Source organism: Oncorhynchus keta, chromosome 10 (genome assembly GCF_023373465.1).
Source record: "Oncorhynchus keta strain PuntledgeMale-10-30-2019 chromosome 10, Oket_V2, whole genome shotgun sequence".
In the NCBI taxonomy this organism is placed as follows: domain Eukaryota; kingdom Metazoa; phylum Chordata; class Actinopteri; order Salmoniformes; family Salmonidae; genus Oncorhynchus; species Oncorhynchus keta.
The window spans coordinates 16,448,072-16,465,286 of record NC_068430.1 but is presented as its reverse complement, the minus strand read 5'-3'; the positions used below and the strand labels follow the sequence as shown (position 1 = coordinate 16,465,286).

At 46.5% G+C, this 17,215-nt stretch overlaps 1 protein-coding gene across 4 annotated transcripts in view; it reads left to right on the top strand.

Moving 5' to 3' along the window:
- The window catches only part of LOC118388289 (voltage-dependent calcium channel subunit alpha-2/delta-2-like), a 407,521-nt gene that overhangs the window by 163,284 nt on the left and 227,022 nt on the right, over positions 1-17,215 (top strand). For all 4 annotated transcript variants that reach the window (XM_052526555.1, XM_052526554.1, XM_052526556.1 and 1 more), the window contains exon 4: positions 16,476-16,535. In XM_052526555.1, coding sequence (XP_052382515.1) covers positions 16,476-16,535 — 60 coding nt within the window. The remainder of the gene's footprint in view (positions 1-16,475; positions 16,536-17,215) is intronic.

Below are 17,215 nucleotides of genomic sequence, written 5' to 3'. Positions count from 1 at the left end.
AGTTCACGTGCTCTCTAGACAACAGTTCACATGCTCTATAGTCAACAGTTCACATGCTCTCTAGACAACAGTTCACGTGCTCTCTAGACAACAGTTCACATGCTCTATCGACAACAGTTCACATGCTCTCTAGACAACAGTTCACATGCTCTATAGACAACAGTTCACATGCTCTCTAGACAACAGTTCACATGCTCTCTAGACAACAGTTCACATGCTCTCTAGACAACAGTTGGCGTGCTCTCTAGACAACAGTTCACATGCTCTATAGACAACAGTTCACGTGCTCTCTTGACAACAGTTCACATGCTCTATAGACAACAGTTCACATGCTCTCTAGACAACAGTTCACATGCTCTATAGACAACAGTTCACGTGCTCTCTAGACAACAGTTCACATGCTCTATAGACAACAGTTCACATGCTCTATAGACAACAGTTCACGTGCTCTCTAGACAACAGTTCACATGCTCTCTAGACAACAGTTCACATGCTCTATAGACAACAGTTCACATGCTCTCTAGACAACCGTTGGAATGCTCTATAGACAACAGTTCACATGCTCTCTAGACAACCGTTGGCGCGCTCTCTAGACAACAGTTGGCATGCTCTCTAGACAACAGTTCACATGCTCTCTAGACAACAGTTCACATGCTCTCTAGACAACAGTTGGCGTGCTCTCTAGACAACAGTTGGCGCGCTCTCTAGAACAGTTGGCGCGCTCTCTAGATAACAGTTGGCATGCTCTCTAGACAACAGTTGGCATGCTCTCTAGACAACAGTTGGCATGCTCTCTAGACAACAGTTGGCATTACTTGCATAAAAACTGTGTGTGTGTGTGTGTGTGTGTGTGTGTGTGTGTGTGTGTGTGTGTGTGTGTGTGTGTGTGTGTGTGTGTGTGTGTGTGTGCTACCTACCTGATCTGGTGTTCAATGTGTGTGGCTGTTCCCTCTTCCTCTGTGCTGTGCATCTGTTTGTAACGACAGTGCTTCTTTCTTCTTCCTGTTGTAACTATGACGATGGTGCCTGGGTTGTGTGTGTGTGTGTGTGGGGCTCTGTGTGTGTGTGTGTTTTCACAATAAGCTCTCAATGTCTTACCTTAGAATTAGACGTTAAGGCAGGGGTTCGCACAACCCCATTTTGATATCTGAAAATTCTCACGACCCCACCCATGTACAATAAAAAAAGGAATTTTAACAGACAATGGTTTCTTTTTTATTTGGGGCAATGGCAGTCAATTGAAAAACATTTGAACAGTATTTCTGATTGTCAACCCAACTCACCATGACATATTTTTAATGTGGGGCGATGACAGGCAGTTGAAAATGAGTCTGACATAATGGAGCTTATTTCACCACCACTAATGAGATGGGTGTGCTTGTTGCCTAGGAACTTCTCTAAGTCAGGGGGCGTGGTCGACAGTGTGCATCTAATTTCTGCTGTTGCATCCAACCTGGATGAGCTGGCGAAGGGTAGTCTACCATTAGTTTTATGGTGCTTTCAAGACAACTGGGAACTCTGAAAATACAAGGTCATGACATTACTTATCTTTAGGTCTGATAGTCAGAACTCTAGAAAGAGCCCAGAGTTCCCGAGTTGTATTTCTGTGTTGATGACCGTTCAAAAAAAAAAAAATCCCAGTCTGAGCTCGTTTCTTTCCCGTGTTCCCAGTTGTCTTGAACGCACTGAAGTCGGAAGTTGGAAAAAAACTCCTCCGTAGTGACAGTGAATGTGTTGTCTGCTGCATTCAGTCACATGACAGCTCGAGCCAGGATCACAGTCAAATGGATTGGGAAGTTGGTCAGTACCAACGTGCTCTTCCAAGCGTTGGATGTGAGCAGTCATCACTCTTTTAGGACACTTAATGTTGCTGTTTTCTGTTATTTTCTTTTCGTTACACAGAAAGTCAACCAAGTCTGTTTTTTTTTACAACCATTGTGAATGACAACAGTTCCTCTCTCAATGCAAAAATATATCCTACACTCCCCCTCGATAACCACCAAGCCTCGGTGTGAAAAAGAACATTGTCATGCTCAAATCCCATATCTCCACATCGTGGAGGGGGCGCGCAGTGGATGTGATTTGATGTAGTTTACAATTGAAGTTACCTGCTGCAGTATATCTCTGAGTTCTGTGCTCAGCTCTTTTGCCGCTAGTTGCTCTCGGTGTATCGTACAATGTGTCCATATGGCAGAGGCAGACACATTCAGAACTAGCAGGCAGAGGCCTGCCCTCTCCCGCCATGGATGGAGCCCCATCTGTGCAAAAGAACCCACCATTCGATCCCATGGAATCTGTTTTTGTCAATATAGTCACGCAGCACACTATGCCGTTTTATGCTCGAGAATCGTGAGACTGAACAATATGTCAATGCCTGGGCATCTCTGCCCACACAGCTAATGTCCATTTGGAGAGCATAAGCTGGGGTGTTTTTGAGTCGTCCAGTCAGAGTTTCCTCTTGATTGCTTTTAATAGCATACATTCTTTGTTTAACAGTGTTTTCTGACAAAGGTATTGATGTGAGTTTCTGTGCCTCTGCCTCCCCACACATTGTTTTCACCGTATCAATTGCGTCCAGTAATATCAACGTCTCTGCAATAGTGTGGTTTCATAGCGTAGCAGGCCTAGCCTTTCACCGTGGGAATGATTCAAGTGCAATGCTCAAGTGTGCCCTTTTCCTGTGATCTAAGGGCACTGGCACTCTCTGGTTGAATTTGATCTTTTATATATGAATCGTTATCACTTCTATTATTCTATTACGATGATTTTGAAATGTGCAAAGACAATATTATAATATCTATATATTTTTGTATATAAACTTAGCAAAAAAATAAATCCTTTTTCAGGACCCTGTCTTTCAAAGATAATTCATAAAAATCCAAATAACTTCACAGATCTTCCTTGTAAAGGGTTTAAACACTGTTTCCCATGCTTGTTCAATGAACCATAAACAGTTCATGAACATGCACCTCTGGAACGGCCGTTAAGACACTAACAGCTTACAGATTGTAGGTCACAGTTATTAAAACTTAGGACACTAAAGAGGCCTTTCTACTGGCTCGGAAAAACACCCTGCTCATCTGCGTGAACATGCCTTAGGCATGCTGCAAGGAGGCATGAGGACTGCAGATGTGTCCAGGGCAATAAATTGTAATGTCCATACTGTGAGACACCTAAGACAGTGCTACAGGGAGACAGGGTGGACAGCTGATCGTCCTCACAGTGGCAGACCACGTGTAAAAACACCGGCATAACAATGGTACATCCGAGCATCACACCTGCGGGACAGGTACAGGATGGCAACAACAACTGCCCGAGTTACACCAGGAACGCACATCAGTGCTCAGACTGTCCGCAATAGGCTGAGAGAGGCTGGACTGAGGACTTGTAGGCCTGTTGTAAGGCAGATCCTCACCAGACATCACCAGGCACAAACCCACCGTCGCTGGACCAGACAGGACTGACAAAAAGTGCTCTTCACCTGCGAGTCGCGGTTTTGTCTCACCAGGGGTGATGGTCGGATTCGCGTTTATCGTCGAAGGAATGAGCGTCACACCGAGGCATGTACTCTGGAGCGGGATCGATTTGGAGATGGAGGGTCTGTCATGGTCTGCGACTGTGTGTCACAGCATCATCGGACTGAGCTTGTTGTCATTGCAGGCAATCTCAATGCTGTGCGTTACAGGACAGACATCCTCCTCCCTCATGTGGTACCCTTCCTGCAGGCTCATCCTGACATGACACTCCAGCATGACAATGCCACTAGCCATGCTGCTCGTTCTGTGCGTGATTCCCTACAAGAAAAGAATGTCAGTGTTCTGCCACGGCCAGCGAAGAGCCCGGATCTCAATCTCATTGAGCACGTCTGGGACCTGTTGGATCAGAGGGTGAGGGCTAGGACCATTCCCCCCAGAAATGTCTGGGAACTTGCAGGCGCCTTGGTGGAAGAGTGGGGTAACATCTCACAGCAAGAACTGGCAAATCTGGTGCAGTCCATGAGGAGATGCACTGCAGTATTTAATGCATTGGAGCTAGGTTAGGAAGGGCACTGTACCACTCATTGATATTAATAGAGTTGTTTTTGGTATTCATCCAGATGAATTTGCAGACAATTAATTAATTGAATTCCAGACTGTAGTTGCTCTATTGAATGATTATTAGGACCACGATGACCTGCTCTTAGAGGACTTTGTGAAATGGTGTGATGATTCTGTTGCTTAGTTCCAAAGGTTTTGTGGATTGATGAGGAAAATGTGTGTTCTTGCGGAACTACACATCTCACATGGAAAAAGACTACATCTCCCAATAGCCCATGTGGCCTGGCAGGAAATATGTGTGTTTTGGGAGATAGCTGGCAGCAGGTTCTGCTCTGGAGGGAGTACAGCTATGACCGGAATGAACTTTTTTGTAGCAGGTTAGGAGAATTAACGTGGCAGGTTAGGAGACTTAGGTTGAAGTTAGGAAAAGGGTTAGGTTAAGGGTTAGCTAAAATGCTCTCCTAACTTGCTACGACAAGTAACTTCCGGTCGTATCTGCACTCCCTCTAGTCACAACTCTGGCAGCTCTTCCTGATTGGGGGACTATTCTATGCAAGTCTGTTGGGCCAGCTACAGTTGGTGGATTCATACTGGAGGCAGAATGGGATGTGATTAGCCACCCTATGGCATGGCTACTGGGTTGGATATCTTATCAGAATATGCTTTTACACCTGCATTGTTTGCTGTTTGGGGTTTTAGGCTGGGTTTCTGTACAGCACTTTGAGATATCAGCTGATGTACGAAGGGCTATATAAATAAATTTGATTTGATTTGATTTGATGTTTCATAATAGTTTAGGTCTGGTAGTTTCAGTGAGGCTGATGAGTAAGTGCTATATTAATATGGTCTTGAGATAAAACAGGTCCAACAGTCTGACTCTTCTCTGCTGTAGCCTTGAGTGGAGAAATACTATTTTAAACCAGCTGGGATCCCATTGATCTAGTCATTTAACATGAGTACTTTCCTTTGTATGACAAGATCATGTTCATACTGTATGCAGAAAGCTGTTATACAGTATGTCAAACTCGAATGATGGTACTCTGGTGTAGAAAGCTTACATTCTACTATAGAAATCTGGTGTTCTACTAAAACCAGGCATTCTAGTAAAGACAGATTGTGATCAACAATAGAAAGCGAGCTGCTGCTCATTTTAGAAACACACCAGAATAGAAAGCTGCTGTTGTAGGCTACTGTGCAAAACTGGTGTTCAAGAATTCTAATATAGAACGCTGTATATGGAAATATGGTGTTCTGCTCTAGAAATCTGGTGTTCTGCTCTAGAAATCTGGTGTTCTGCTCTAGAAATCTGGTGTTCTGCTCTAGAAATCTGGTGTTCTGCTCTAGAAATCTGGTGTTCTGCTCTAGAAATCTTGTGTTCTGCTCTAGAGATGTCATGTTCTACTACAGAAATCTGGTGTTATGCTATAGAAATCGGGTGTTCTACTATAGAAGTGTGGTGTTCTACTATAGAAGTGTGGTGTTCTGCTATAGAAATCTGGTGTTCTGCGATAGAAATATGTTATTATGTTATTTTGCTATAGAAATCTGGTGTTCTACAATAGAAATCTGGTGTTCTATAGAAATATGTTATTCTTCTATAGAAATCTGGTGTTCTACTATAGAGATCTGGTGTTCTACTATAGAAATCTGGTGTTTTACTACAGACATCTGGTGTTCTATATAAATATGTTATTCTTCTATAGAAATCTGGTGTTCTATAGAAATCTGGTGTTCTGCTATAGAAATCTGGTGTTCTACTATAGAAAGCTGGTGTTCTTTAGAAACATGTTATTCTTCTATAGAAATCTGGTGTTCTACTATAGAAATCTGGTGTTCTATAGAAATATGTTATTCTTCTATAGAAATCTGGTGTTTTACTATAGACATCTGGTGTTCTATATAAATATGTTATTCTGCTATAGAAATCTGGTGTTCTACTATATAAATCTCGTGTTCTATAGAAATTGGGTGTTCTGCTGTAGAAATCTGGTGTTCTGCTATAGAAATCTGGTGTTCTGCTATAGAAATCTGGCGTTCTGCTATAGAAATCGGGTGTTCTACTAGTGCTGTGGTGGGTAGGTGGCAGCATGCTGCTTGGTCTGTATAGTAACTGGTCTCTGTGGAAACGGCAGAGAGAGAGAGAGAGAGACAGACAGACAGACTGCATGCTTAGTGATGAGGAGCGGGGAAATGCAAGAGGAAGTGATATAATTTCCGTTGTGGAGGGAAGGGGAAGATTAGGGGGAAACAAAGGCAGGGATTATCTCTGCACAGGGCTATAATAGCACTACGCACACAGCCTCTGCAGAACGGGCCCGCCACAGGTCTCTTTGGACCACAGAACAGAGACCGGGTCTCCCAACCACACCCGCAGGGTCTTTCTCCCATCCACGCACTTCCTCATTCCAAGCCAGCTCAGAAGAACTACAATGCCCAGCTGCATATGGGAGAGCAACCAGGGACCTGGGATTAAGGGTCATTATTTCTCCTCATTATTGACCTTCATATTGTTGTGTCTCTCTGAGGAGAGAACAGTATGGTCATGTTATCACTGTCCTCTCAGCACAGGAATCAGAACTTCACATTGGAAGTCTCTCATTATAGGGCTTAGTCTAATTAGGAGAACATACATGACAATATGCCAATGCGTGAGGTCCACATCAATGATGTGTTCCCACTTGCATTCATTTCACGGGTGTACAGTACAATGATGCAATCATGTACACTACATTTATTAGTATTTTTTTATTCTTCTATAGAACACCAGATTTATATTTGTATTTTTTTTATTTCACCTTTATTTAACCAGGTAGGCTAGTTGAGAACAAGTTCTCATTTACAACTGCGACCTGGCCAAGATAAAGCATAGCAGTGTGACACAGACAACACAGAGTTACACATGGAGTAAACAATTAACAAGTCAATAACACAGTAGGAAAAAAAAGAGAGTCTATATACATTGTGTGCAAAAGGCATGAGGAGGTAGGCGAATAATTAAAATTTTGCAGATTAACACTGGAGTGATAAATGATCAGATGGTCATGTACAGGTAGAGATACTGGTGTGCAAAAGAGCAGAAGAGTAAATAAATATAAACAGTGTGGGGATGAGTTAGGTAAATTGGGTGGGCTATTTACCGATAGACTATGTACAGCTGCAGCGTTCAGTTAGCTGCTCAGATAGCCGATGTTTAAAGTTGGTGAGGGAGATAAAAGCGATTTTTGCAATTCGTTCCAGTCACAGGCAGCAGAGAACTGGAACGAAAGGCGGCCAAATGAGGTGTTGGCTTTAGGGATGATCAGTGAGATACACCTGCTGGAGCGCGTGCTACGGGTGGGTGTTGCCATCGTGACCAGCGAACTGAGATAAGGCGGAGATTTGCCTAGCATGGACTTGTAGATGACCTGGAGCCAGTGGGTCTGGCGACGAATATGTAGTGAGGGCCAGCCGACTAGAGCATACAGGTCGCAGTGGTGGGTGGTATAAGGTGCTTTAGTAGCAAAACGGATGGCACTGTGATAAACTGCATCCAGTTTGCAGAGTAGAGTATTGGAAGCAATTTTGTAAATGACATCGCCGAAGTCGAGGATCGGTAGGATAGTCAGTTTTACTAGGGTAAGTTTGGCGGCGTAAGTGAAAGAGGCTTTGTTGCGGAATAGGAAGCCGACTCTAGAAGGGTCCATGAATACATCATTGTACTGTACACAATATACTTCTCTGTTCATCTCAGAGAGTAATCGGTGATTGATTTATTAATTGACAGTATTTTTTTAAGTCACTTCAAGTGGCTGGAAATAGTCTTGTGGTTAGATTGAGACCAAGTTAGAGGAGGGGTAAAACCCGGCTGATAGGTAGAACGTAAGACAGATGGAGAGAAAGTGACAGGTTATGTACGGCATATGATGGAGGACAAAGCAAGAGGAAGAGATAAAATAATGGGGGAGACAGAAAGAAAGAGAAAGAGTTAGTCTGAGATGTTTTAAATTCTGGAGCTGAAAGTCCCTCCATCTGTGGTGGTGGTGGTTGTGGGACTGAGTGATTTCTATGATTGACTATAATCCCAGCCCAGTGCTAGAAGAGAGACAGACATAATGGACTCTCTCTGCAGACGGACTGCACTCACTCTAACAGGCTCAACTGGCTGGCTGCTGAGGAGGACCACTGGTCCAGTCAGACTGGAGCTTCTCCCCCTACTGGACACAGGGTGATAGGACTCAGGCAAACTACTGCTGACCAACTGGTAGATTTAACCTTATGTGAAGGAAGTGTCTGAATGCTCACTTGGTCACTGGTAAGATTGACAGGCAGGAAGTCAGAGCAGACTTGTTTTTGGGGCTTTGCTAACTGCAGATGTCACTGTGGGGATGTTATCGAACCACCTTTAGCAGTCATGCACAGTCTTAAGGGTCCTATGTTATTGCAGACTACTGTATGTCACCCAGACACAGTGTTTAGAGGTCAATAAACAGGTGTTGAGTGCTGCAATACACTGCCGCCGCAATACACTGCCGCTGCAATACACTGCCGCCGCAATACACTGCCGCCGCAATACACTGCCGCTGCAATACACTGCCGCTGCAATACACTGCCGCTGCAATACACTGCCACCGCAATACACTGCCGCTGCAATACACTGCCACTGCAATACACTGCCGCTGCAATACACTGCCGCTGCAATACACTGCCGCCGCAATACACTGCCGCTGCAATACACTGCCGCTGCAATACACTGCCGCCGCAATACACTGCCGCCGCAATACACTGCCGCCGCAATACACTGCCACCGCAATACACTGCCGCCGCAATACACTGCCGCCGCAATACACTGCCACCGCAATACACTACCGCAATACACTGCCGCCGCAATACACTGCCGCCGCAATACACTACCGCCGCAATACACTGCCGCAATACACTGCCGCAATACACTGCCGCTGCAATACACTACCGCCGCAATACACTGCCACACACTGCCGCCGCAATACACTGCCGCTGCAATACACTGCCACCGCAATACACTGCCACCGCAATACACAATACACTGCCGCCGCAATACACGCCGCAATACACTGCCACCGCAATACACTGCCGCCGCAATACACTGCACTGCCGCCGCAATACACTGCCACCGCAATACACTACCGCCGCAATACACTGCCGCCGCAATACACTGCCGCCGCAATACACTACCGCAATACCGCAATACACTGCCGCCGCAATACACTGCCGCCGCAATACACTGCCGCAATACACGCAATACACTGCCGCCGCAATACACTACCGCCGCAATACACTGCCACCGCAATACACTGCCGCACGCAATACACTGCAATACACTGCCACCGCAATACACTACCGCCGCAATACACTGCCGCCGCAATACACTGCCGCCGCAATACACTACCGCCGCAATACACTGCCGCCGCAATACACTGCCACCGCAATACACTGCCACCGCAATACACTGCCGCCGCAATACACTACCGCCGCAATACACTGCAATACACTGCCGCCGCAATACACTGCCGCTGCAATACACTGCCACCGCAATACACTGCCGCTGCAATACACTGCCGCCGCAATACACTGCCGCTGCAATACACTGCCGCCGCAATACACTGCCGCCGCAATACACTGCCGCCGCAATACACTGCCGCAATACACTGCCGCCGCAATACACTGCCGCCGCAATACACTGCCGCTGCAATACACTGCCGCCGCAATACACTGCCGCCGCAATACACTGCCGCCGCAATACACTGCCGCCGCAATACACTGCCGCTGCAATACACTGCCGCTGCAATACACTGCCGCTGCAATACACTGCCGCTGCAATACACTGCCGCCGCAATACACTGCCGCCGCAATACACTGCCGCCGCAATACACTGCCGCCGCAATACACTGCCGCCGCAATACACTGCCGCCGCAATACACTGCCGCAATACACTGCCGCAATACACTGCCGCCGCAATACACTGCCGCCGCAATACACTGCCGCCGCAATACACCGCCGCAATACACTGCCGCCGCAATACACTGCCACCGCAATACACTGCCGCTGCAATACACTGCCGCCGCAATACACTGCCGCGCAATACACTGCCGCCGCAATACACTGCCGCCCGCACACTGCCACCGCAATACACTACCGCCGCAATACACTGCCACCGCAATACACTGCCGCCGCAATACACTGCAATACACTGCCACCGCAATACACTGCCACCGCAATACACTGCCACCGCAATACACTGCCACCGCAATACACTGCCACCGCAATACACTGCCGCTGCAATACACTGCCGCTGCAATACACTGCCACCGCAATACACTGCCACCGCAATACACTGCCACCGCAATACACTGCCGCTGCAATACACTGCCACCGCAATACACTGCCACCGCAATACACTGCCACCGCAATACACTGCCGCTGCAATACACTGCCGCTGCAATACACTGCCGCAATACACTGCCGCCGCAATACACTGCCGCTGCAATACACTGCCGCTGCAATACACTGCCGCCGCAATACACTGCCGCCGCAATACACTGCCGCCGCAATACACTGCCGCTGCAATACACTGCCGCCGCAATACACTGCCGCCGCAATACACTGCCGCCGCAATACACTGCCGCCGCAATACACTGCCGCCGCAATACACTGCCGCCGCAATACACTGCCGCCGCAATACACTGCCGCCGCAATACACTGCCGCTGCAATACACTGCCGCTGCAATACACTGCCGCCGCAATACACTGCCGCCGCAATCACACAGACTTAACACAGTGTGTTTTGTTGAGTGGCCTGTGTAGTGTTGTTTTCCGAGTGCCCTCGAGATCAACCCGGAGAACAATGTGTTGTGCTGAGTGACCTTATTGTCACACAGGCCGGCTGAGTGGAGGTCTGGACTGGAGGACCTTAACTCACTGCAGAAATCAGACAGGCGGGTGGACGGGGCAGGCGTTACGGTGTGGTGTGTCGTTTAGTGGGCTCAACACAGCATGACATGGCTGGACTCTGGTATGCTGTCATTCCTCCTAAAATAACACAACTTTGAGTGATTAAACCACTCTCCTCTGGAACAGAGCAAATAGAACAATTAGGAATATTAAATGTGCTCATCGCCTCTCACTGAGCTTTTCATTATGGCTTTTAAGTTCCACAAGTTTAGAAGTGAGAGAGAGACAGAGAGATAGAGAGAGAGAGATCGTGAGAGAGAGAGATCCTCGGATCCGCCAGGCTTGCAGTAACATCACAGACAAGGACTGAACAAACAGCTCTGATGATCCATCCACCTCTTGTACAGCACAGTAATACTGTCAGCTAGTCGATTATATAGTGTGAAGGGTTGGAGATGTGTAGCTACAGTAAAGCACTCTGTTGGACAGCACACAGTGTTTCTACTGCTTGACCTTGTCTGTAGCATCACCATCAGTGATATAGATGGTGTTAGAGACATTAAAGCAGTGATATTGAAACTGCTGGACTGTGCTGTGTTACAGTAGTTAGACTGGGTCCATGTCTCTGTACTGTGTTGGCCAGCCTGTGCTGTACTGGTCTTATCTGTTCTGTACTGTTCTGATCTCACTATGCTCATCCAGCTGCACTAAGTGCCTTGGCTCCAACCACCAACATAGATTATATACCCCCTGTCCGTCTCTCAGTCTGATTCATGGTCTGTTTGTGTAGCCCATTCATCTGGGCCAACACACAGTAAGGAGAGACACATGAAGACACATGGCTGTTTTGGAGCAGGGAGGTACTACTTTATGCTGCTAGAGGAGAGATCCGGCCTAGAGACATGGAGCCTTACTGAGAGACTGTAAAAACACAATACTGAGGAAGAAGCCATAGAAACAGACGACTGAGGAAGAAGCCATAGAAACAGACGACTGAGGAAGAAGCCAGAGAAACAGACGACTGAGGAAGAAGACAGAGAAACAGACGACTGAGGAAGAAGACAGAGAAACAGACGACTGAGGAAGAAGCCAGAGAAACAGACGACTGAGGAAGAAGACAGAGAAACAGACGACTGAGGAAGAAGCCAGAGAAACAGACGACTGAGGAAGAAGCCAGAGAAACAGACGACTGAGGAAGAAGCCAGAGAAACAGACGACTGAGGAAGAAGACAGAGAAACAGACGACTGAGAAAGAAGCCAGAGAAACAGACGACTGAGGAAGAAGCCAGAGAAACAGACGACTGAGGAAGAAGACAGAGAAACAGACGACTGAGGAAGAAGCCAGAGAAACAGACGACTGAGGAAGAAGCCAGAGAAACAGACGACTGTGGAAGAAGCCAGAGAAACAGACGACTGTGGAAGAAGCCAGAGAAACAGACGACTGAGGAAGAAGCCAGAGAAACAGACGACTGAGGAAGAAGCCAGAGAAACAGACGACTGAGGAAGAAGCCAGAGAAACAGACGACTGAGGAAGAAGACAGAGAAACAGACGACTGAGGAAGAAGCCAGAGAAACAGACGACTGTGGAAGAAGCCAGAGAAACAGACGACTGAGGAAGAAGCCAGAGAAACAGACGACTGAGGAAGAAGCCAGAGAAACAGACGACTGAGGAAGAAGCCAGAGAAACAGACGACTGAGGAAGAAGACAGAGAAACAGACGACTGAGGAAGAAGCCAGAGAAACAGACGACTGTGGAAGAAGACAGAGAAACAGACGACTGAGGAAGAAGCCAGAGAAACAGACGACTGAGGAAGAAGCCAGAGAAACAGACGACTGAGGAAGAAGCCAGAGAAACAGACGACTGAGGAAGAAGCCAGAGAAACAGACGACTGAGGAAGAAGCCAGAGAAACAGACGACTGAGGAAGAAGCCAGAGAAACAGACGACTGAGGAAGAAGCCAGAGAAACAGACGACTGAGGAAGAAGCCAGAGAAACAGACGACTGAGGAAGAAGCCAGAGAAACAGACGACTGAGGAAGAAGCCAGAGAAACAGACGACTGAGGAAGAAGACAGAGAAACAGACGACTGAGGAAGAAGCCAGAGAAACAGACGACTGAGGAAGAAGCCAGAGAAACAGACGACTGAGGAAGAAGACAGAGAAACAGACGACTGAGGAAGAAGCCAGAGAAACAGACGACTGAGGAAGAAGCCAGAGAAACAGACGACTGAGGAAGAAGCCAGAGAAACAGACGACTGAGGAAGAAGACAGAGAAACAGACGACTGAGGAAGAAGCCAGAGAAACAGACGACTGAGGAAGAAGACAGAGAAACAGACGACTGAGGAAGAAGCCAGAGAAACAGACGACTGAGGAAGAAGCCAGAGAAACAGACGACTGAGGAAGAAGCCAGAGAAACAGACGACTGAGGAAGAAGACAGAGAAACAGACGACTGAGGAAGAAGCCAGAGAAACAGACGACTGAGGAAGAAGCCAGAGAAACAGACGACTGAGGAAGAAGACAGAGAAACAGACGACTGAGGAAGAAGCCAGAGAAACAGACGACTGAGGAAGAAGCCAGAGAAACAGACGACTGAGGAAGAAGCCAGAGAAACAGACGACTGAGGAAGAAGACAGAGAAACAGACGACTGAGGAAGAAGCCAGAGAAACAGACGACTGAGGAAGAAGACAGAGAAACAGACGACTGAGGAAGAAGACAGAGAAACAGACGACTGAGGAAGAAGCCAGAGAAACAGACGACTGAGGAAGAAGCCAGAGAAACAGACGACTGAGGAAGAAGACAGAGAAACAGACGACTGAGGAAGAAGCCAGAGAAACAGACGACTGAGGAAGAAGACAGAGAAACAGAAACGACTGAGGAAGAAGACAGAGAAACAGACGACTGAGGAAGAAGACAGAGAAACAGACGACTGAGGAAGAAGACAGAGAAACAGACGACTGAGGAAGAAGCCAGAGAAACAGACGACTGAGGAAGAAGCCAGAGAAACAGACGACTGAGGAAGAAGACAGAGAAACAGACGACTGAGGAAGAAGCCAGAGAAACAGACGACTGAGGAAGAAGACAGAGAAACAGACGACTGAGGAAGAAGACAGAGAAACAGACGACTGAGGAAGAAGACAGAGAAACAGACGACTGAGGAAGAAGACAGAGAAACAGACGACTGAGGAAGAAGACAGAGAAACAGACGACTGAGGAAGAAGACAGAGAAACAGACGACTGAGGAAGAAGCCAGAGAAACAGACGACTGAGGAAGAAGACAGAGAAACAGACGACTAAGGAAGAAGACAGAGAAACAGACGACTGAGGAAGAAGACAGAGAAACAGACGACTGTGGAAGAAGACAGAGAAACAGACGACTGAGGAAGAAGCCAGAGAAACAGACGACTGAGGAAGAAGACAGAGAAACAGACGACTGAGGAAGAAGACAGAGAAACAGACGACTGTGGAAGAAGACAGAGAAACAGACGACTGAGGAAGAAGCCAGAGAAACAGACGACTGAGGAAGAAGACAGAGAAACAGACGACTGTAGAAGAAGCCAGAGAAACAGACGACTGTGGAAGAAGACAGATCATCAGGAAGGAAGGACAGAGAAGGAGGGAGGAACTATTCTTCATATGCAGTGACATGGACTACATTTGTATTTCCTCATTCATCATGATTCATGTCCTCTTCTCCTTTATATAATTTCCGTCTCCTTGAAGAGACGTCACAGATAGACAGAGACGTATTGACGGACTACCACCGTTTGGCATTGAAAGGTCCCACTTTAGAAAAACAACAACTCGTAAAGGCTTTATATATTCATAAGCATTCACAAATCATTTACAGTATATGCAAAGTCATACTATACATGAAGGGTGAGACAAAAGGTTCTCACTTACATCTGTTATTGTTTTGCCATATGTGGCATAGAGGGCTAACCCTTTAGCCATATGTTCAGTTCTCAGGCCAGTTCAGGGCAGTGTCGAATCTCAAAGTAATTGTTTAGCCAGCAGCACACTCCACTGTTGATCGCTAATTGAAAACTGTTGGATTACAAACACTCAAGAGTGCCGTTTCGCTAGGTTGACCCCTCTGTTGTATACACAACGCCACACTGTCACACAACTGAGGAAGTTTCCTTTAATGAACTTTGTGGCGATCATTTCATTAGACTAATTAGCTCTGCTGTATGTGTCATTGTTTCACTGGTCCACCTCATTAGTAGTGACTGAATAAAATCTACATTTCATTGTTTCTTAATATAATCCTCATTCAGGTGATTAAGACCCTAATGATCCTGGCATTCAGCTATTGTTTCACTAACAAGGTTAGTGATATCATAAACGGAGTAGGAGGGGCTAGGTCTGGCTAGCTGTGAGTGGGAGGGTCTTGGTGATGGGGGGCTCGGGGGGGGTGGACCTTCAGACAGAAATAGGACACTTCTTTCTCTAACGAGAGTTTATCACTGTCCGTCCTTTAGGAGAGAAGAAAATGTGCTTGGGGAATGTGGTCCCTTTGATGATGTACCAGAAATGAAAGTCCACTTAGTGGGAGTCTAAAAAGGGTTTGTCATTTTCTAGCCCAGGGACTGTGTGGCTGGCAGGCTGAATGATTGACTGGCTGGCTGCCTGACTGGCTGGGTGGATGACTGGTTGGCTGACTGGCTGGTTGACTGGCTGGTTGACTGGCTGGCTGACTGACTGACTGGCTGGCTGATAGGGGACGCAAACCAGATATTTCCCTAGGGGGTTGAAGTGGGAACAGAGAGGAAAACTAGACACAGTACTGAGGCATGGTACCATGCAGACACAGGGAAGAGACTGTCTCTTTAGAGACTCACTCTATTTTGCCATTGGGCGACAAGATATTGTCTGTCGCCCATAAGCCTCTACACATAGACAGTAATACTCCATGTTATAATCCCTGTACAATTAATTATGTCAGACCTATATTATAACTATAAATAGTTAGGAACCAAAATGAGAAAAACGTGCAGAGAATACGAAAATAAAGCAAGCAACATTGCACTGAACCCCTTTAGCCACGAAAAGGCATTTGACAAAACTTCCTTGTCCTTTTGGTTTGGAATTCATGTTATTCAATGGCCTTCACCTTCTCCACTCCAAATGCTAACTGTATTACCCCTTGGAATAACACCGTTGTAATCACATTTTTTCTCCAACACACTATAGCTAGCCTAAATATGTCTGGCACCATTTTGCTACAGTGCATGGTCTGAAATTGTAGTCATTTAGCTTGCGCCTTACAGAAATGAAATTCCCCTGACAGTTAGGAGAAATGTGTAAGCCCATTGAGGAGCATGCTGAGCTTGGCACCAGTCACTGCCTCTAGAATTATACAGTCTATGAACAGCACTTAGTTCACTTAGTGTTTTCTCTAGAGAACAGGTTGGCACACACACACAACCACACACTCTGACACCTACCCACTGAACCAGAGGAGCCTTTAACCCTGACCTCTGTATTGACCCTTGACCCTGACCTCTGCTTCATGTGTGTTTCCTGTATAGAGGCTGGCCAGGGAGGCGGAGCAGCTGCAGACAGATTTTCCCTGGCTGGACAGTATCAAGGTAAAGTTAGAGCCTCCCTCTCTCTCGCACTCTCTTTCTCTCTTTCTCTCACCATTTCATCCATATTTCTACCCATCTCTTGCACTCTGTCTCTTCATATTTACATTTATCCACCAAAGTAACACAACCTGTATTTTGTTGTCTTTTAAATGTCAATGCTATCAGAATTACAGGCACATGTACACACTCACATGCACCACCCAGATTGAAGATGTTTTATGTATGTTTGAGCATTTGATAATGTCCCACGGCCTATTTCTACATAATGGTGAATCTGTGTTGTGCGTGTAAGGCCAAAGCAGGTTGAACTTTGTACTTTCCAACACCTGACCTTTAAAACAGCAGAACACCACTCCCTGTTAATGTCTACATCTCAGAACTTTCAGTGTTACTTGGCTTGTGTGTTGTGTGTGTTTGATGCGTGTTTTTGGTGCGTTTGTGTGTGTATCTGTATGTGTCTGTTTGTGTGTGTGCTCCACTCATTCTCAGATTTACAAACACACAGATGCCCCGTATATATATACACACACACACTCATTCTCACACCCATCACAAGATACAACAGCGGGGAGTGTGTGTGTGTGTATCTTCTGTCTCCAGGGATACGAGCTAGCTGTCATGGTACACTTACCACAAATTGATTTTTAACCCCTCGCCTCCCAGGGGATATTTGAGAATAG